The 19817-nt window shown below is 56.4% G+C and overlaps 1 protein-coding gene across 1 annotated transcript; it reads left to right on the top strand.

Moving 5' to 3' along the window:
• The first annotated feature begins 1448 nt into the window (after positions 1-1448).
• On the top strand, positions 1449-18866 carry ALKBH5 (alkB homolog 5, RNA demethylase). Its single transcript, XM_061143653.1, has 4 exons — positions 1449-2295; positions 9644-9724; positions 16347-16502; positions 17231-18866. The coding sequence occupies exons 1-4, from the start codon at positions 1526-1528 to the stop codon at positions 17406-17408; spliced, it is 1185 nt and encodes a 394-aa protein (XP_060999636.1). The 5' UTR covers positions 1449-1525; the 3' UTR covers positions 17409-18866.
• The last annotated feature ends 951 nt before the right edge of the window (positions 18867-19817 follow it).

Genomic DNA, 19817 nt, shown 5'->3' with positions numbered 1-19817 from the left:
AGAGCTTGTCGGGGTCCTAGGCCGGAGGTAATGGTTCAAAAACACTCCTGCCGGGTCGCAGGGTCCTGAGCTCAGGCCCTGACCAGCCGGGGACGGTGGGTGGAGAGGGCGCAAGGACAATGGGGAGGGCGCACAATGGTCAGAAAGGAGAGACTACGAAACCCAAGATGCATTTCATTCAAGAGAAAAATCTGGGGAGGCTGCTAGAAGAGTGAACCAAGCCTCCAAAAACCACAATGAAGGCGCGGGTGGGAGGGACTGGCCCAGGAGCGTGACCACGCGAGCAGGCCTGCGGGTCAGGCGGGGCCTGGAGGGTCTGAACAAAGGGCTAGGCGCCCGGTAGAGCGGCGACTCCCGGGTCCGAGGCCCGCGCTCCAGTCCCGGCTCCCCGCCATCCCCAGGGCACCCTGCCCAGGAGAGCCGCGCACGCGCGGCCGCCTGGACGTGACTCGGGCAACGTCCACGCGGGGAGGGGGCGAGGGGGGGTGGCATCTGCGGCGGCAGCCGTCGGACAGGGCGCTCGGCCGGGGCTCTCGACCCAGGAATCTGAGAGTTCCCTTGCACGCAAATGGCTTCACTTCGGTCGCTTCTCCACTCAGGCACTCGTTTAGCCACCCGGTCATCCTTTTAGGGGTCCTTACATCCCGCCCGCGGCGAATTAGGGGGACGGACGCAGTAGCCAAGGCGACCGTCGGATGGACAGGCACGCGCGCCAACCGGCTTCCGGAAGCTGCCGTCTGGTCCCGCCCGGCCCGTGGCGGGTGGCCCAATGACAGAATCGGAAGCGCCAAAGGGGCGGTGCCCGGGGAGCCTTGCTTGTGGCGGTTCCCCGGTGATTGCGCGCTGTGGGCTGAGGCGATTTTGGGTGTTCGGATGATGCCGTGACGCAGCGTGGCGACAGCGTTGGTGGCGTGAGCGCATTCCTGTGGAGGGAGCCCTTCGGCTGCGTGGGTGGCGGGGCGAGGAGGCAGGCTGCTGTTTGGGGCGCTCGCGGACCCCTTCAGTGGGTGGGGGAGGGGCGGCGGACGGCGAGCGGTCTTCGTCTGCGCGTGCGCGTACTTCTCCGCTGACCCGGCTGCACGCACGCGCATGCTCTGTGCGCGCGGAGCCGCGGTGGCCGGCTGTACTGCGCGTGCGCTTGGAGCAGCCCGCTGAGGAGCGGCGCTGGCGGACGTCGGGCGGGCGGCCGTGACGTCGTGAGGAGCGCTTTAAAGTGCGGGCCGGGCCGGGCGTCTGAGGGTCCGGCCGGGAGTCGGGCCGAGCCTCCGCGGCCGCCCTGCGCGGCATGAGGCCCTGCCGGCGCTCCTGCCCCCCCGGACGCGGAGGAGGAAGGAGCCCCGTCGCCCCCGCCGCCGCATGACCCGCAGCCCCTGAGGCCGCCCCTCGACGCCCCAGCCGGGCCGCGCGGCCTCGCTCGCGGGCCTGGCGCTGAGGGCCCCTGCGGCCAGGGGCCCGGGCGCGTCCCCCAGAGCCATGCCCGGCCGCCCCGCCCGCAGCGGAGGGCCCTAGAGCTGCGGCGCGGGCCATGGCGGCCGCCAGCGGCTACACGGACCTGCGGGAGAAGCTCAAGTCCATGACGTCCCGGGACAACTACAAGGCGGGCAGCCGAGAGGCCGCGGCGGCCGCTGCCGCCGCCGTGGCTGCTGCCGCCGCTGCCGCCGCCGCGGCCGAGCCTTACACGGCGTCCGGGGCCAAGCGCAAGTACCCCGAGGACTCGGACCCCGAGCGCAGCGATTTCGAGGAGCAGCAGCTGCAGAAGGAGGAGGAGGCACGCAAGGTGAAGAGCGGCATCCGTCAGATGCGCCTGTTCAGCCAGGACGAGTGCGCCAAGATCGAGGCCCGCATCGACGAGGTGGTGTCCCGCGCAGAGAAGGGCCTGTACAACGAGCACACTGTGGACCGGGCTCCGCTGCGCAACAAGTACTTCTTCGGCGAGGGCTACACGTACGGCGCGCAGCTGCAGAAGCGCGGGCCCGGCCAGGAGCGCCTCTACCCGCCCGGCGACGTGGACGAGATCCCCGAGTGGGTGCACCAGCTGGTCATCCAGAAGCTGGTGGAGCACCGCGTCATCCCCGAGGGCTTCGTCAACAGCGCCGTCATCAACGACTACCAACCCGGCGGCTGCATCGTGTCCCACGTGGACCCCATCCACATCTTTGAGCGCCCCATCGTGTCCGTGTCCTTCTTCAGCGACTCCGCGCTCTGCTTCGGCTGCAAGTTCCAGTTCAAGCCTATCCGGGTGTCGGAGCCCGTGCTTTCCCTACCGGTGCGCAGGGGGAGCGTGACTGTGCTCAGGTAACCGCCTGGGAGGAGGGGGCGGCCACGGGAGCCTGAGCTTTCCGTCTCTGACCTCGGCTTTTGTGTGCGGGGCGGGGGTGGAGGCGGGGAAACGGGGTCTGCGTGGGGTCTGCGTATAAAATGCGGGTGGTAAGAGCTGCGGAGCTAGAAAACTATCTCCAGGGCACCTTTGTTGAGATCGAGGAGTTGACCCGAGAACTAGTCTAAAGGTATTTTTCCAGAAGGCTAATTTTAAGAGTCCCTTAACGTTCTTGATTTGAACAAGTCACTTTTCCATTTGGGGTCTCCAGCTCCCAGTGTGTGTGTTTTTAAGAAAATTAGTTGGAATTACTGCCTAACAGTCATCCCAAACGTGCAGTTTCTGGTCTGCTTAACCAGAGGATTTTTAACAGAGGAGATCCTCACAGAGGAAGGCCCCAGGAGAATTTAACTGATGGTGCTTTCCATTCCCAGGAGGGGGAGTGGCTGCCCTGGAGCTGAACACATCAGTTGTTGGGCCAGGAGAACAGACTTAAAACGCAGCCCCCTTTGGCTGCAGGAGAGCCCACTGCTGCTTTGTAAGATGTGGTGCCTGTAATCAGGACCAGATGAAACACAGTAAAGCTTGTCCTTTTACCTGGTGTTGGGCTGTGTAGTTGTGTCAGCACAGCTTGGGCTCTTGGCCTGTTTTCAGTCCAGGATCCTGCTGAGAATTACCTCAGTTCCCCTGTCCCCTGGAGGAGATTGCCTTCTGGAACACCTTTGCTGTTTCTATGAAGCAGAAAATGTATTTGAAAGCTGCCTCTTTCCGGTTCTGAAACAAGCACATCTAGCAATGTACTTAAGTAATCCCCAAAACCTCTTAGGAGATCTAGATTGCAGCTATTCACAGCGGCTTGGTTGACCACCAGATTCTAGTACAGGATCAGGACACACTGTGGTTTTGTTGTGAGCCGCTTTACCTCTGAAGTTCAGTCAGTGCCATAGGCCACGGTCATGGGTAGAAACAGGGTTGCTGGAGTCCTCTTAAAGGCATGTCTTCTGTGTTCATTCAGGGGAGCAGGAGAGATTGCTTCCCATTCTAGGAATGGCAGCAGAGCTGGGTGATACCAAGGTCTTCCCATGGGAAAGTTGGGAAAGTTAGTAGCAGCGGAAGCAGTGCTTTGGCTCCATTGTACATCAGAAGATAAGAGGGCCACTTACCTCTCAGGTGCCCACTTGTCACCTGGACCCTGAGCTTCTCTGTGTGTGCTTGCAGATTGAAGTCTTAGTGGAGCCCTGTAGGATGGGATTTCCAGGGCAGACTCTCCCAGGTGGCCTGCTGTGTGAGGCAGTTTGGTGTCTGACTTCACTGAAGGGCTCTCTGTCCTAAAAGGGTTTCACTCAAGGGCCATTTGGTCTCTTAATGGGATACTAGTGTCCCACATAATCACAGAATCTCTGGGTTGTCAGGTCAAGGTCTCACAGTGGTCTGATGTGTAAAATGTGGGGGCATAAGAGGCAGTTTGTGACTTTGAGAGTCTCCCTTCCTCCCACACACGCACTCCCTGTATTGAAGAAAAGTTTCAAGTTCTTAAAGTGCAGGTCTGTTAGTGATCAGCAGCAGGATTGCATCACCAGGAAAATTTTCTTCATCTTTTCCTTAGAAGAGTATACAGTCCTGAGGCTTTCCCAGTCCCTTCCTCCTGGGTTCTGACTTGGCTGAGGAGTCAGTGTGGGAGGCTCAGCCCTGTCCTGAAAAGTGCTGCCCCAGGGCTTTGAACCCAGCTGTCCTCTCATTTGCTTTGGCATCTTGTGGGCGTTCTCTGAGCCGGCTTTTACGCCTGTAAGTGGGGTTGATGCCAACTTCCAAGGCCTGTTAGAACTAAATCTGGTGATTTAGTGTCTCCAAGAGGGCCCGGCACCAGGTGGGCCCTTACCCGGGTGCTTTCATACACAGGATGACAAGTGTTCCCCTGCTTCTTGTGGGAGAACCTTAAACCGCTCTTGGCCCAGGGGAGGCCACAGACGGTTATTGACAGCCTAGGAAGGTAACTGCAGGAATCCACTCTGGAGGGTGAAAGCTTTCAGGAGGAAGTCAGCAGCAGCTTGAACAGTGACTTGGAGGTGACTGCGAGTAAGCCAAGCAGAGAAGGTGTGGGTGGAGGGAGCGCTTGGGAAGTGGCTGTAGGTCAGGGGCTATGGCTTGAGGCTGACTAGGGGCAGATGGCGCTCATTATAGTCCTCAGAGCCAACCTGGACCTGAGGGTGACGGCTGTGGTGCGGCTGCCTCGATGAAGCTCTAGGTCCGAGCTTCTCAGCAGCAGTGCTGTTGGCATCTGGGCCGGTTCATTACCTGTTGATGGGGGCTGTCTTGTGTGGTGTGGAATGTTTAGCAGGATCCCTGCCTTCTGTCTACTGGTGCCGGAAGCACCTTCTGTGACAGTGAAGAACATCTCTAGGTGTTGCCCTATATCTCCCGCGGGTAGAATGTTCCCCAGTGGAGAGCCACTACTCTTGGGCTCTAGACACCCCCACTAATTTAAGTTCTCCAGCACCTGCTTGCTTAGCTTTCTCAGCTTGCTTGCTGTGCAGGTGGGTGAACACCTGCCTGTTGGTAGTGACTCTTGTCCTGCTTGGGCTCTTCCCCAGGTTGGTGGGAGGGGAGCTTGCATGCACTTCCCAGTGTGTATCCCAGCCCAGAGCTGTGAGCTGCCCATAGGAAGGGGCTGGTGAAGACAGTGGTTCTCTACAGATGCGGAGGGTTCTAGTCACTCTCATCTGACTCAGAATTGTGTTGTTCATGGCAGTGGGGGGGTGTACCTGTCCAAGGCAACATGGCAGGAGTAGTTTTTTATTTAACAGCAGTTGGCATGGATTTCAGTGTGTGGCAAACATTGATTCAGCAGTGTCCAAAAGTGGGCATTTAGAGCAAGGCCTCACAGACCCTTCTGGAAGTGCTTTTGTAACCTTTCCATGTTGGGCCTCAATAGGTCCTCTCTTAATGTGGTTCTCTAGGGAAATATCTTTTATCTCTTCTTTATGTATCAGTTTATCCCATATTCCTTCTCCTGTTCTCTGTACAGTAAATGAGAGATTAAGACAGATTTCATTTGGATTAACTGGAATAATTACAAGGCTAATTGCTTACTTGTGCTATTTTTAATCACTGCTTCTTGGGTTGTGGTTGTGGTGGCCACATGCCGGAAGACCCAGGCCTGTCTGAGATGGCAGGGTCGCCCAGCCACAAGACATGCTGCGGTGAGCACAGCCTGTGACCTCCAGATAACAGTTGATGTTGGGTGGAGTGGGCACCCTGTCAGTTCTGGGCAGAGGACTGATTTTGTTCAGCTGGTTGAAAGCAAAATTTAGCTTTCTGGCTTAAAATAGTCCGGAATGTAGGGCAGATAGGTCTGGGCCACATCTCTTGTGTGGAGTCTTCTGATTCCATGAGAGGGGGAGGGACCTCAGGAGGAAGTCAGGGCTGTTTATTCTCAGGAGGAGTTCTGGACCAGGGGTGTTGGCTGGCCTTGGTTCTCCCAGGCTTGACTAGAAGGCAGAGGGCAGCAAAGGGAAGGAAGCAGGCGGGCTGGTGACAGTCTCAGTCATGAAGCTCAGCGGAAACTCTAGAGAGCCGTTTTCAGCTGGGCAGTTGGTGTGTGGCCGTTGCTGGGATCTGATGCTAGCTACTCAGAGGCAGAGGTTCACCTTTGAAGACTTCTCTGGGAGTGGTGGGAACACCTGTATCCTTTGCTGAGGTCAGTGACGCCCCCCAGACAGACTGGGAAACACAGATGGGCTTTTTCTTCCTCTCCCTCCCCACCACACTCCACCCAAAAAGCAAAAGCCAGTGTAGTGGTGACACTGAAACCAAGAGTTTGATTAGAGTTCCAGTGCCACCACTTTAGCTGTTTGCCTCTTGGCAGATTACTTAATCTCTCTGGCCCTTAGTTTGCCTCTGCATTGTAGGGCTCTTGACATCCTAGAGCTGTTATGGAAGATTGACTCTCTTTCACACCACTGAAGCTTGAGGTTTTGGTGGAGTGTCTGAAGATGAGCTGCTTCTGTGCTCAGCTATGTTCTATTTATACCTTGATGTGTACAGAATTGGGACTTGGAGCGGGTTGACTGCTTTCGTTCTGGGTTCAGAAAGCCCCAGGACTGCTTCATCGTACTGGCTGTGTGTCTTCTAGGGGGTTCACATGTGGTTATAACTTGAGCATGAGCTCACAGGTCTGCTCCTGTGCCCAGGAGGCCGGCCTGCTGCCCATCCCTTCCCCCTGCCCCAAGCCTCAGGGGGTTCTTCTAGACGTCTCACAGGTGAGGCAGGTTCATGAGGACTGCCAAAACAGCTAGCCCCCATTGGAGGGAGGCTGTCATCAGGCAGTCCCTCCATCTCTGGTTCTGTCTGCCCTGGGCAAAACACATAGGAGATGGGGAATGGCAGCCTCCTTGGAACTGTGCCTTAATAATTCTGTGTGCAGGGCTGTTCCCTTGAGGAGAGGTATGCAGTCCTGCACAGTCTTCCAGACTCCTCCTTTGACCTGCACCTAATCCTCTGAGGACGGACTGACTTACCGCAGTCTCTGAGTCTCCAAAGCAATAGAAACGTTGAGCTCAACACAGATATCATTTAGAATCTGCTGCATGTAGAGATGTGGAAGGCCTTTGCAGAGCTTTGTCTTGTAGGGAAGACAGTTGCCACAGGCTGAACAGTAGTAGTCAAGAGATTTGGGTGAGCGGTTTGGGGAAACCCAGCCTAGAGAGTTGAGCAGAGCTTCCCAAGGGAGGAGAGGCTCTTGAAGAATCACTCTAAGGTGCAGCGTGGTGGGTGGCAGCCAGGCTCTGGCTCTGTGTGCTGGCGTGCACTGGTCACTGCTGCGTAGAGAGGGCCGTGAGGGGCCCTGTCCAGGCGCATACCATCCCGAGGTGCTTTCTCCTCTCCCTTGCCCGTGAAAACAAAAGGGCGGGAGGTGCCAGCACTTTTCTTCATGCCAAGGGTAGGACTGGACCCAGGGCATATTAAATTTCAAGTTGGCGGAATGGGACTTTCAAACAGTTTCTCTTGTAGCAGATAGGTTCCTTGGCAGTGAATAACCTTCTGTGGTCTCTGCTGAAATTCAGACTGAAGAGCTTCCATAGATCAGGACTTTGAGCCTCCCACTTCCAGTGCAGCCTGATACTGAGGAGGGGTCAGTAGGTTGTGTCATAGCTGCCAGAAGTTCTGAAAAACCACTGCTAGTGAGCTGTTGAGGTGGAGTCTGTGCAGTCCCACCTCTGTCGTAGTTCTGAGGTTGGGCTGGGTGGCAGGAACCTGGCCTGGCTTGCTCTTCTTTCTGAAGCCTTTGGGAGGTGGGGACAGGTAAAATTTGATCAGCTTCTGTGTTATGGAATGCAATTCCTTGTTGAAAATGAGAAGTCGGGGCCCTTGGCAGCTCCTGTAGCCAAGTCAGACAGGTTAGTAACACTAACCTGTTAACACAGGTTAGGTCTTCCTGTTAGCACAAGGAAGGTTGCCTGCAGCCTGTACTGCAGATCTTGGCCATAGAGATGTGCCTTGGATTGCTTTTGGGAAAGTCCTGGATTTACATGGGACTGTCTCACAGACTGTACCTGTGCTTCCGCAAAGTGGAGTGACAGGAGAGTACAGGATGAGGTCTAGAGCTCCCAGCTCTGGGAGTGGGCCCAGGAGGCCTCTGCTGCAGGCAGAGCCTGGATCTAGGTGGTCCAGGGTCCCTGGCTTGTGTCAGCTGTTTGGTAAATGTGGGCGCCAGACACCCCACATTGTCTAACTGAATTCTCACAGTCATCCTGCTGGTGGGCCTCCCACTACTCCTCTCCAGGGTGCCAACCAGGAATACCTAGGACATAATTCTGCTGGATGAGAGGAGGCACTGACCTCTTTTTAAAATCTTATCATGAGTCACCACTAAGGAGTCATAAGTCACAGAACACAACCACACCAGCACCTGAGAACCTACTGCTGTCCCTGCACATAGAGGCACTGAGGGTTCAACCCAGCATGCAGCTCAACTGAGGTGACAGAGCTCAGGTTCTTCTTGGGTCTCTTCAGCTTCTCCATCCTGTGTGGCATTTCTCTCTGGGCCTCCAGATATTAATAGGTGTTATTTGAGAGAATGTTCTTTGGTCAGTGCTCAGTTAAACGAAGTCAGCAGATTCTTTTTGTGGTAGTAATTCTCAGATCCTTTAACGTACCAATGCTTTTTTAAACTCATCAGTGTTTTCAGATTGATTTGACTGTGGATACTTGTCTGTAGTTTCTTGTGGGACTGTTATTTACAGAGAAAATTGAAAAACTGGCTGAGGAGCAGCTCAGAGGGGAAAATTCCTGACATAAGGGTCCTTTCCTCTGCCTTCCATATGGCTTCATATCAGATCTTCGTATCAGGCGTGGTTATTTCTTGGACTTCATTTGCTCTTGCATCCAGTTCTTGCCCAAGTGGGAGTAACCTGGCCATTTTCAGAAGTCCTTCAGAGGCCTGCTGTGTTTCTGACAGCTGAGAAGGAACTGACTGGCTGCTGAACACAGGATGGTGGGGGGCAGCCAGGGGCCCCTGAGTAGGAGGAGGCGGCCTGGGGCTGGGTGTCTTTCTGGGTGTGGCGCTCCCTGTGCCACACCAACCTCCCAGTTGGGTAACTCGGGGTGGGGGTGCCTTTTGGCTGCTAGGCCCCCAGTGAGGGCCTGTGCTCAGGGAGCCGAGTTTGCTTCTAGAGTTCCAAGTTGGAGAGACATTAGCTGTGAAGAGGACAGCCATCTACCCACACTCACTGGTCTGAGCAGTTTTTAAAAATCATGTAGCTTGATGAAAATAAATAGATACTTGAGTGTGATGGGAATTCTTAAAACATTCCAAACACAGCTGTCATCAAGATTTTGGATCCCCTAAAAAGAAGGCTATGGAAAGCTTTTTTTCCAAGTAGACAAATTCTCTTTTTGCCGTAGTTCTCTCTGGTGACTCAGTGCTGTCAGCGTCTGTTTTGGTCTCCTCTGCCAGCCCAGGGGTAGGGTGGGGGGAGGGGATGTGGTTCTTCTCCCCATGGTCTAGCCTGAGTCACTCTGCCTGCCTCCAAAGCCACTCAAGGTGTGCCCTCTTGGGGGCCCTTTGAAAGGTCTTCTTGCTTGTGCAAGGAGATGTTCTTCTGGGCTTCTGCCTCAAGACCTACCTTTACCTCATCCCAGGTTTCCCCTTAATGATTTCTGGGTAGAAATATCATGAAACTTAACACGTTATATCCTTCCATGTAGATCTTTGGACCTCTTAAGTAAGGGGGCGGAGGGTGGCCTTAAGACCAGGACCCTATTTCTGCCCCCTCACCCCTGGGATCTTTGGTTGTCCATCCATGCTCACGTGCTGTTTCTTTTCAGTGGATATGCTGCTGATGAAATCACCCACTGCATCCGGCCTCAGGACATCAAGGAGCGCAGAGCGGTCATCATCCTCAGGAAGTGAGTGCCCTGTTGTCTGGCTCCCTCTCTCGTTAGCCTTCAGTGTGAGGGCTGAGCAAAAGCACACACTCCCAGGGTTTCTGACCTGGATCTTGAGACAGGGTTTGGGAGTATTCCTCCAGACCCGGCCTCTCCCACCTCTTCCTTTCCCTTCATCATTGTTCCGATCTGTTGCGTGTGCGTCTCACTGAATATTTTTAGGTGTGCCTCAGCAGCTTGCTGTAAAGTTGCCTGGGTTTTCACTTCTGTGAGGAGCAGGGAGTGAGAGGTGGGGATGAAGGTAAGTGGCTGGCCGTGTGTTCAGCAGGTGCGTGCCTTGTGGCTGTCCCTCCTCTTTGGCCGGGGGTCAGGGAAGCAATGACCAATGTGGCCAATCCTGGCATTTCCAGCACTTTTATGTGTGTGTGCTCAAGCGGTGCTTGGACTGAGCCGTGCAGACACTGGGTCAAGACAGTCCTCCCTGGATGGAGGATTGGTGGTGTCTTGAGAGGCTGGCTGATTGCTCAAGTTGTGTGGAAATCAATGAGCAGGGCGGGGCCAGTGCCTAGACCCAGGCTGGAACAGAATGTCCTATAACTTGCCTTATTTTTTAGAACAGATTTAGATTTACAGAGCCATGCAGACAGCAGAGCGCACCCTATCCCCTCCTGGTAATGTCTCACGTCAGTGTGGCACGTTTATCACGGTCGGGAGACCAGTAATGACCTGGACGATTAACTCAGGTGCATCCTTTATTCACATGTCCCGGTTCCTTCTCACGTCCTCTTCTGTCCCAGAAGGACATTTGGTGGTCATGTCACTTCTGTGTCACGCCTGCTGTGATACCTTTTCAGACTTGGCCTTACTCGTAATAACACTGACCTTATTCGTGGTAACACTGACCGGCCAGGTATATGGCAGAAGGCCCTCAGCTGGGGAGTATGCAATGTTGCCTCATGGTCACGCTAGTTGTGGGTTTGGTGAGGAGGCCACAGAGGGGCAGTGCCCTTCTTGTCACATTACGTCCCGGGCACAGGGCCTTCCATTGTCCACACTGACCTCAAGCACCTGGCTAAGGTGGCGTTGTCGGGTTTCTGCCTCTAGAGTCACTGCTGCCCCCTGTCCATGCTGTCCTCTCAGCAAAGACGTTGCTATGGGTGGCCCACACGTGAGGAGTAGGGGGTGAGTGCCACCTCCTTGAAGGCCATTTGGGATCTTCTGCGGGAGATTGTTCTGTTCCCTTTGTTTACTTCTTTGTTCTTTTGTTTCATGACGACAGCATGGACTTGTGGTATCTATTCTATGCTCAACTTGTTTCTGCTTTGGCCATTGGGAGCTCTTTCTTTTTTAAAGTACATCCTCACTTTCTGGCCTACCATCTTTCTGACTTCAGTTTATAACTTCACTGTCTTGGCCCTTTGGGTCCAGAACTCCAGAGTATTGTGATGGTGACGTCTTTTTGGCATGGCTCTGCCACTTTGCCAAATCAGAACATTGAGTCTATCATCTGTAGAATGGAGTTGTGGACAGTTCTGTGGTGCAGGCAGAGCACTGGGGGCACCAAGGGGAGCACCAGACAGCGGCCAGCATGGCAGCCTCTCTCCTCTGGCCTAAGGATATTCCCAGAATCCATCGGAAGAAGGTTTTTCATCTGTCTTTATGCTTGCGTTTCCTGTGGTTCCCAGCATATTCCAGAATCCATGACCTGAAAGTGAGGCAGCTGAATGTCGCTCCTCTCTGGCTTTCCTCCCAGTGATTTCTTGTCAGATGTGCCTGGGACCTCCAAGAGCAGCTGGAGATAGGTTTGGCCTGGGAACCGGGGGTGGAGGGGAATAGAACCAACATGATGCCTCCTGTTGTCCCTCCCAGCTCCACATGATAAGCCTGTCCAGGGAGATCTTCACTGGAGGTGCAGGTGAAAATGGCCAGAGTCCGAGTCATCCTTCCTCGTGTGGTGGCCCCCGTACCTGGCTGCCCAAGCTGTGTGCTCCTTGGTGGACTAGGAATCTGCACTCTTTGACCAGCTGAGCCCTTGCCAGTGTTCTGACCTTGGAGAATGGCTGTTGTGGGTTGACCTTCTGACCTGAGTGGGCCCAGGAGCCAGCCAGGGACTGGGCTGGAGGACAGAAGCACAGACCTTGGAAAGGGGGTGGAAAGGGGTGGTGGATGTGCGGGGCTGCTGAGGTGTGCAATGCCCAGCTGTAAGCATCCACCCTGGGGAGCAGAGAAGAGGCAGGGCCGCACTGTCCCCTGCTGAGTGAGTCAGCTCCTCTCGGTGTCTTCCCTGTTGTCTGCTCCTCGTTGCCATTAAAGGACCGGCAGCTCCAAGGATGGCCTGTGAGCTGATGTCCCAGGCTCTTGGAGCAGTGACCACTGTTGGGAATACTTTCTCTTCGAACATGTTCACCTTCTGATCCACAGCCACCCCACTCCCCACCCAAATGACCCGTGTCTACACACTGAAAGTTGGTTACTCTAGCTGTCCTTCAGGACTCAAAGGTCAGCCATTTTGATACTGGGAAAGCAAAGGAGGCTGGGAGAGCCCTGGTCATCTGGGCCCTGGCACTGAGGTGGTCCAGAGGAGGACAGCTCTGGCCAGTGAGGAGCAGCACCAGGTGGAAAAGTACAAGCTGGCGACCTGATGGAGAGGGGAGCATCCTGGCTTAGGCACTGCCAGGGGTCACAGATGTGGCCTTGGTGGATGTCCTTGAGTGAGGCCCCCTTGGGTGGGCTCAGCCCCACCCTGTTCCCTGTAGGTAGGTGGGGGAACCAGCCCTGCCTTCTCTTGGGTTCGGATAAAGATCACATAAGCTGCTGAGAGTTGGCCTGAGGGCTCTGTCACCACTTCAGGCTGGTCAGCACTGGGGTAGTCTTTCTAAAGGCCTCATGGGGGAGATGGGCAGGCGGTGGCCAGGTGCTTTCTGGTTCAGCAAAACACAGCTCCTTTGCAGGTGAGTGATGCTGAGTCTTCACATAGGACGTGTTGTCGTAGTTTCTTGCCTGGAGGCCGGAACTGACCTTAGGAGAGCCTCCCTGAGTGCGTTCCTCAGGCTGCAGTTCAGTGTTGTAATGTGTTGGGATCACAACCAGTAAATAGCTGAGTTCGGCCTTGGACCCTGGTTTCCTGGTGCTGACTCTTGTGGCCGGCGGTGGTTTGCACAGTGGAGCACCCTGAGCCCCACCCTGGGGTGGGTGCTGTGAGTCGAGAGCCCCGAGCCTCACATAGAGAAGGGCTTTCTTGCCTCTGTTGTACCAGTAGAGAACTGGGAGCTGAGAGTATTTTAAGTGGCAAGGGGACTACCCTCCAGGATGTGGGGTGAGGTCGCAGCTGCGGGTCAGTCAGCCCCTCAGTGCCCCCAGCCTCCTGGCATGTTGCTGTCTCCTGGCCTGCCCAGTGCAGGTCTCCCAACTGATGGGTTGGGGTTGTGGTAAGGACGCTGTGCTCAAGTCAGGTGCAGCGGGAGGAGGAAGAGCCCAGGTGCGGGGAGGCCTGTGTCTTGAGGGAGGGGGGCAGGAAGCCCTTAACAGGGCTTCAGCTGGGGGATCCCTGCGCGCGCATCATCTGGGCCCTGTGGTGTGGCTGGGCTCTGTGGAGCCCTGCCTCCTGGGCCTCTGGCTTAAGCTCGTGTGGTGTGGCGTGGTGGTAGCCAGGCTGCATGACTGGAGGAAGCTGCCCTCAGGGCCCGGTGGTTCTGTAGGCTTGGGTCTGGGGGGCAGTCTGCTGGAAGCCCAGGACCATGTATGTGCTTGGGCTGCCTCTCTCTTTGGGGAACTGCTTAGGTATTCTTCTGGCCCCCTGACCACAGTAGGCTGCTGCACCTGTCTGAGGACTGCTGGTGGTCCTGCTAGGGGAGGGACAGGGCATGGACTAAATCTGATGCTTAGAGCGGCCAGGGCACTTGAAGAGGAGGAGTACTCAGACGCACCTGCCTCGCTACCCCAGTCTCCTTGCTCCCTTGAAAAGGCCAGGCTTTGTGGCACAGGGGCGCTTGGTGGGGGTGGGGCCAGAAGTCACAGGTGGTTGGCAGTGGGGCCTGAAGAGCAGGCTGCTTCCCCGTCTCTAAGAAGTGGTGATCCGCCTCCAGGGACTGCTCTCAGCTCTGCCACAGTGAGGAGGGCCCACCTGGGCCTCAGGGGGCACCAGGGATAGCAGCTGTGGACTGAGTCCACACTGGGTCTCTGATTTTGCATTCTTCCCTAATCTGAGGGCAGTGCCTGGGACAGTCAGCCCTCTCCCTTCCTCTCAGGTCGTGTGTTAACATATTCTATTAATGTTTGGCCATACTCCCTTGGTTGTGGCTTCCCCCGTACCTACACCCAATTTATGCTTTGTCCTGGGAACTCTCCTGACGTACCTGGGGTGCCTTGCTGTGACCCCTGGACATTGACTCAGATCTTTAAGGAGGGTCTTTGTTTCTGCTACCACTGGAGGAGACCAGACCCTAGACCAGACTGCTAGAACCGGGCTTCCTGCCTCCAAGCTTGTGGCTCTGTCCACTGGACCCCGGCCTGTGCCCTGACCTTGGCTGCCCTTTAAGGGGGTGGGCTCTGAAGGTGCACTGCTGGTGGGTTCTGGGCTGGGGGTCTGGCTCTAGCCTGGCTTCCTGCAGCGTGGTGGATGTTCCTCCATCGGTTGTGAGATGTATTTGTCATAGCCCCTAGGGAGTGTCAGGAGCCCTTCAGGGCCCCAAGCTCATAGATCCCCAGAGTGGGTAGGGAGACTGACTCCTGGTAGAGCCGCCTCTGATCACCCCCTCCCCATGGGCTGATGTGACGGTGGTGGAGTGCGGGTGTAGGAAGCTGCGCTTTTCTCTTCTCCTTCACTCAGGCAGCTAGAGAGAGACAGAGCTGGCCTGTGGCCCTGACTGGTGTCCACTCAGCTGGTCCCACCTATCTCCCCACAGCCCCAGTGGTCGTGGGCCCATGGTGACGGCCCCCCACTGTTCAGGCCGCCACCGTAGTCACAGCAGCTCAGGGAGGGTGGGGTCCACAGGCTCAGTGAGCGCCAGCCCTGCCTGCGTGGCGGGGTGTGCCTTCTAGCCCCAGAGGTGTGGGCCAGACTCTTCTCTGGCCGTCCGCGCTCACCTGACGAAACTACCCTGTGGTCCTGGGCCCTCAGTCCTGCCCACACAGGCTTTCCTGCCCGCGTGTGTGCTCCCAGCTCCAGCGTGGCAGTGTAGGGGCACGTGTCTTAGAGTTAGCGGTGATTCTGGTTCCCACCCTCAGGTCAGGGGTGCCCAGCACCACTTCTTCCCAGTGCCCCTGACCTTGAAGGAGGTGGCTTGTCTTGGGTCTCTGGACCCTGAGAACTGAGAGAAGCCTTTGCTCAGAAGGGGTGGGATGTGCCTAGCTTGACTCTGAGGGCAGCCTCAGGGCTGCATCTTTCTCTTGCTACCAGGTCCTGTCGCCCGAGGGTCCCCAGAGGGGAGGCTGAGACTGGTGGGCCAGTCAGTGCAGCCAGGCCCCTCTAGCTTCTCCATCTAAGAGGCCAGAGCAAAGGGACGGGGACACGGGCCCTGCCTGCCTTTCCACCAGTTTGGGTCTGATGATATCAGAATACTGGTGCCCTGCTGCAAAGGCGTCCCCTGCTGGCCGCCAGAGAGTTACCCCAGCCCAGGTTTGGAGCCCTGTGGCTCCTGCTTGTCAGTCCTGGAGTCTCACCTAGACTAGCACTCTCTCAGGACTTCTAGGACACATGACTTCCTTCCTCACTGACCCAGTTTTTTGTGAGGACTGGATGCAGTTGTTCCAAGAACCCAAGGCAGCTCTCACGTTCCCCTCTGCTCTCTTCCCCCAGTGTTCTCAGGAGGCTGTCCTTTGAGCCCTGCCTGGCCACAGCACCTTCTTCTTCAGGACCCAGTTGTCTTTTGTGTCCAGCAGCCCATGGCAAAGGTGCCTTCAGGGCCTCCTGCCAGCTGCGCCCCTGGCTTCTCTTGCCACCTGATTTGCTGGCTGTCTCTGATCACGCAAAAGACCTCGGGCTTCTCGGAGGCTTCCCACACCAGCTTCCTCCTGGCCTGGCATCATAAAGAACTCTGATCGCTGTCCTAGGCTACCCCCTACCCACCTTCTCCATCCTTTCTTCTGCGTCCTTGACTAGGCACTGTGTTCCAGGGCTCCGTGGGGGCTTTGCCTTCAGAAGCCCTCTGGCCTTGGCTTGGCGAGTGTTCAGGAACCAGCAGAGGCTACCAGGTGGCTGTGGTGGGACCAGAGCCAAGCGTGAATGTGGAGGTGGGCCTGGGCCTCCTTGGGCTCTGCTTCTGTTCCCCTCCAGCCCTTCCACACGCTGGACCTGGGGACCTTCCTTTCGGGTCTCCAGGCAGGGGTAGGCATGTCTGGGAGTGTGGAGCCCACCAGTGGGGCCCTCAGTCCTCTGGCAGGTGCAGCTCACGTCCCCAGAGGGTCTCTAGGTCTGAGGGGGGTGAGGTGGGGCCGCCCCGTCTGGCTGAGAGAGCCTTGGGGTCCTTCCCCTGGGGCAGCAGGGTCTTTGCAAGTCAGCCGGACCAGTCGCTAGTTGACCCACAAGGAGACCGGAGCACAGAACAAAGAGTGCTGGCCTCACCTAGCCTGGCCAGAGTTGGTCTGATGGGGCCATGCCCTCCCCAGAGGCCCGCGGGTGACCCCATGTGTGTTTCCTTTGCAGGACAAGATTAGATGCACCCCGATTGGAAACCAAGTCCCTGAGCAGCTCCGTGCTGCCACCCAGCTATGCCTCAGATCGTCTGTCGGGAAACAACAGGGACCCTGCTCCGAAACCCAAGCGGTCCCACCGCAAGGCAGACCCCGATGCTGCCCACAGGTACTCAGCTGTGGTCCCTCAATGCAGGCCAGCAGAGCGGTGCCACCGCCTGACTGCAGAGTGAGATGGGTGGGCGGTCGGGTAGGTGGTTTGGAGCCTGCCATCGCCCACTTTTTCAGAGCCTTCTGTCTGCTTTGCTGCAGTTGATGGCGTTTTCAGCTAAGCCCTGACTACCTTCCTGTGGGGGTGCTGCAGGCCTCCCCTTGCTCAGGACACACTGAGGTGCTCCTGTGGGTTCTTTGGGAGTTCAAGGGGAAGTGAGGGACTTGGAAGTTTGCAGAGTAGGGTTCTGAGGAAGCTGTTCACGCCGAGACTGGAGGATGGGATGGTATGTGGGAAGGGCAGTTTGGTCAGAAGGTGTCATGTAGGCTGAAATCCCAAGACAGGAAGAGCTTGGTAGCTCTTCGGGTAGTGGGGCTGGTGAGCAGAGAGGGAGAGTGGGCGTTGAGAAGGACTGAGAAGCCAGGGAGGCAGCAGGACCGGGCAGGGTCTCAAGGCTGCGATAGGAAGGCCACCTTGTGTCTGGCGACCTTGGCAATGTCCTGGGGTACAGACTCAGAACCCAGCAGACCTCACAGGGTGATTGGGGAATGTCTCAGAAACCGGGTTTGGGGGCACCGGCACCTCGTGGGACCAGGACATGGGGCAGTGCTTCTGCCAGTGCTCCCCCCACAGAGAACCAGCCAGCTGGGGTGGCTGGGTAATGCCTCCCCCACACTTCCCCACAGGCCTCGGATTCTGGAGATGGATAAGGAGGAGAACCGGCGGTCTGTGCTGTTGCCCGCACACCGGCGGGGGGGCCGCTTCAGCTCCGAGAACTACCGGCGCAAGTCCTACGAGCCTGGGGAGGACTGCTCGGAGGCGGCGGGCAGCCCCGCCCGCAAGGTGAAGATGCGGCGGCACTAAAGCCAGCGCCTCCGGACTCCGTGACCCTCACTAGCTGCCCCTCCTTCTGTTCTGTTCTGAGGGTTTTTTCCTCCCCCCACCCCCACTTTTTTTTTTTTTTGATTCTATTTTTTTCCCCTTGGTTTGTTGCCTGTTAAGGCTGAAGAATGGGATTGGCCAGGACCTGGTTCTCTTGTTCTGGGTTTCCTCCTGGATGGAAAGGCTGCTGGCATCTGTAGGCACAGAAGCGCACACTGGAGGGGCCAGTAGAGGTGTGGAGGGCTGTGTCATGCTGGGTTATTTAAAAGCAGCGAAATGTTTTGGTTAAGAAAATTCTTGTTTTGCTTTAAATGTAAATCTTCTCAGTGTTGTAAATGAAGTTCAGTCTCCTCCCCCTCCTCCCACCTATGTCTGCACTGGGGTGAGGTCCTGCTGGTTCTGCAGGGGGCCTGCTGCCCTCCCACCGCTCACCTGCTCTCCAGGCCCAGCAGCTCAGGTGGATACCCCTCCTGCAGTGGGGGGATGACAAGCAGAAGCCTGGACGGTGTCAGCCCCTGCTGCCCTAGAGCTGTTACTGGCTGAAACCTCGGGCTTCCTGCACGCCCTCTGGCCTGCTCTGCCCACAGGTTCCTGGCTGCCAAGGAAGCGGCTGCAGTGGTCTTGACCTCTTGCTGGGAGCCCACCTCTTTGCTGGTCGCTCCTTTCAAGCATATGCGTGCGACTGTATGGAATAGTTATAGACTTGCCATGTTGGGCAGTTTTAGGAGTTGTTTCTAGCTGGAGGGATTGGTGTCCTTCCAGGTCTAGCATTTGGGGTATGGAAAATTGTTGTGGTGTGTGGTAGGGTTTTGTTTTCTTTTGTTCTGAGTTTTCATTTTTTTCCTTTGGCCTCCTGGCTTTTTCCTTTCCTTTTCTTTTCTCATCCGTCGACCAGCGTGGGCCTTCTCCCTGTGTCATCCCTGTAGGAAGGGCCCTCCTGCAGCATGCATCCAGGGCCAGAGGTTGGGCCTGCAGATGGAGCGGGAGCCTCCTCCACCTCGGGCATCAGACCTGGGGAAGGGGCTTTTAAAAAATAATAACAAAAGGGGAAAATGAAGTTTTTGGCAGTTTCCACCCACTCATCTTTGAGGGCTTCAAGGTTTTGCTGATCGCGGTTCCTTAGGAATGTCTCCTTGCCAGCAGGCCTAAGACCCAGGCCTACTGAGAGCAGAGCCCCTCCCAGTCCCCAGGCTGCCCCATCCAGGGGCTGGTCCAAGAGGAGGCTGCAGAGAGCTGGGCAGCCACCATCAAGATGCCCCTTTTGGGGCCAGAACTCCTTTGCCAGCGTGGATTCCTCAAGTTGGGACTTCGTAACTAAAGCAGTTGCAGTTTTATTTTTTTTACAGCTTTTTTCCCAAAAATGATTTGTAGTTGTGTGTGCAGCACTTTGCCCTGATATGTGTGCTCTACAATAAAAACCAAATCTAATATATTTTGAAACAGTTGTCTGATGCTGTTGTAAGAGAGGATTTGCCTTTCTTCTTTAATCCCTTTGTTCTGCCCTGAAGTGGGTGGGAGGGCAGAGTCCCTTGCCCACCAGGGCTCCAGAGGAGGTGAGCAGTTGCTGACCCAGGGCTGAGGACCGGCTCACCCACTGTCTTTCTCGAATTGCAGTGAGGATGGACTTTGTAACCCATGTGTCCAGATGCCTGTCGTGGGCACCATGGGCCCACAGGAGCCAGCATCCTGCACTGCTGAGTTGCAGATGCCTGTCTTTTGGAGTGATCAGAGAGACTGCAGGCCAGTGGAGGAGGAATAGCATGAGCACAGGCAGGGAGAGCCTGGCCTTTGTAGCAAACGCTCTAGTAGTTTTGAGCGCTCACTGTGGCCCCATGGTGAGCACAGCCCTTCAAGCCCCTGCTTTCAGGGTGAGCGTGTAGAGCTGAGGATGCAGATGCTGGGGCCCAGGGACTTCTAGTCCCTTCAGATCCTGGACCTGGTTTCCAGGTTCTGGCCAGGGCTTTGGTCTAGTCTCCCTCACTCACTCGCAGTGCCCAGAGTCACTCTGCTTGGCTGAATTCTTGCTGTGAAAACCTGGCAAGCCACTTAGTTCCTCATTTAACAGGGAGAGGAGAGTCTATAGGGAGTGAGTGAGTGGCCAGGGCTCAGGCCTGCAGATTGGTGACAGGATGTGAAGTGAAGGTGGGGTCAGCAGTGCTTCCTTGTGGTCTGTGGCCAGTTGAGCCTGCAGGGGTAGCCACTGGGCTGGGCAGATGGGCCCTGGCCGCCCCTGAAAGGAACTCTGGAGCTGAGAGGAAAGGTCATCCAGCCCACCTGGTAGGGGCGGCTCCCCGACTCTGCCCAGGCCTGACTGGGGTCACAGGATGGGTGCTTGTGTGGAGGACTGCGAGGGACTCCCCACTGCCACTGCAACAAAGCCAGACCGGGGTC

The sequence above is a fragment of the Dama dama genome, chromosome 5 (assembly GCF_033118175.1).
Source record: "Dama dama isolate Ldn47 chromosome 5, ASM3311817v1, whole genome shotgun sequence".
Classification (NCBI taxonomy): Eukaryota; Metazoa; Chordata; class Mammalia; order Artiodactyla; family Cervidae; genus Dama; species Dama dama.
The sequence above is the reverse complement of the archived record's forward strand: the minus strand, read 5'-3'. Positions and strand labels throughout refer to the sequence as shown.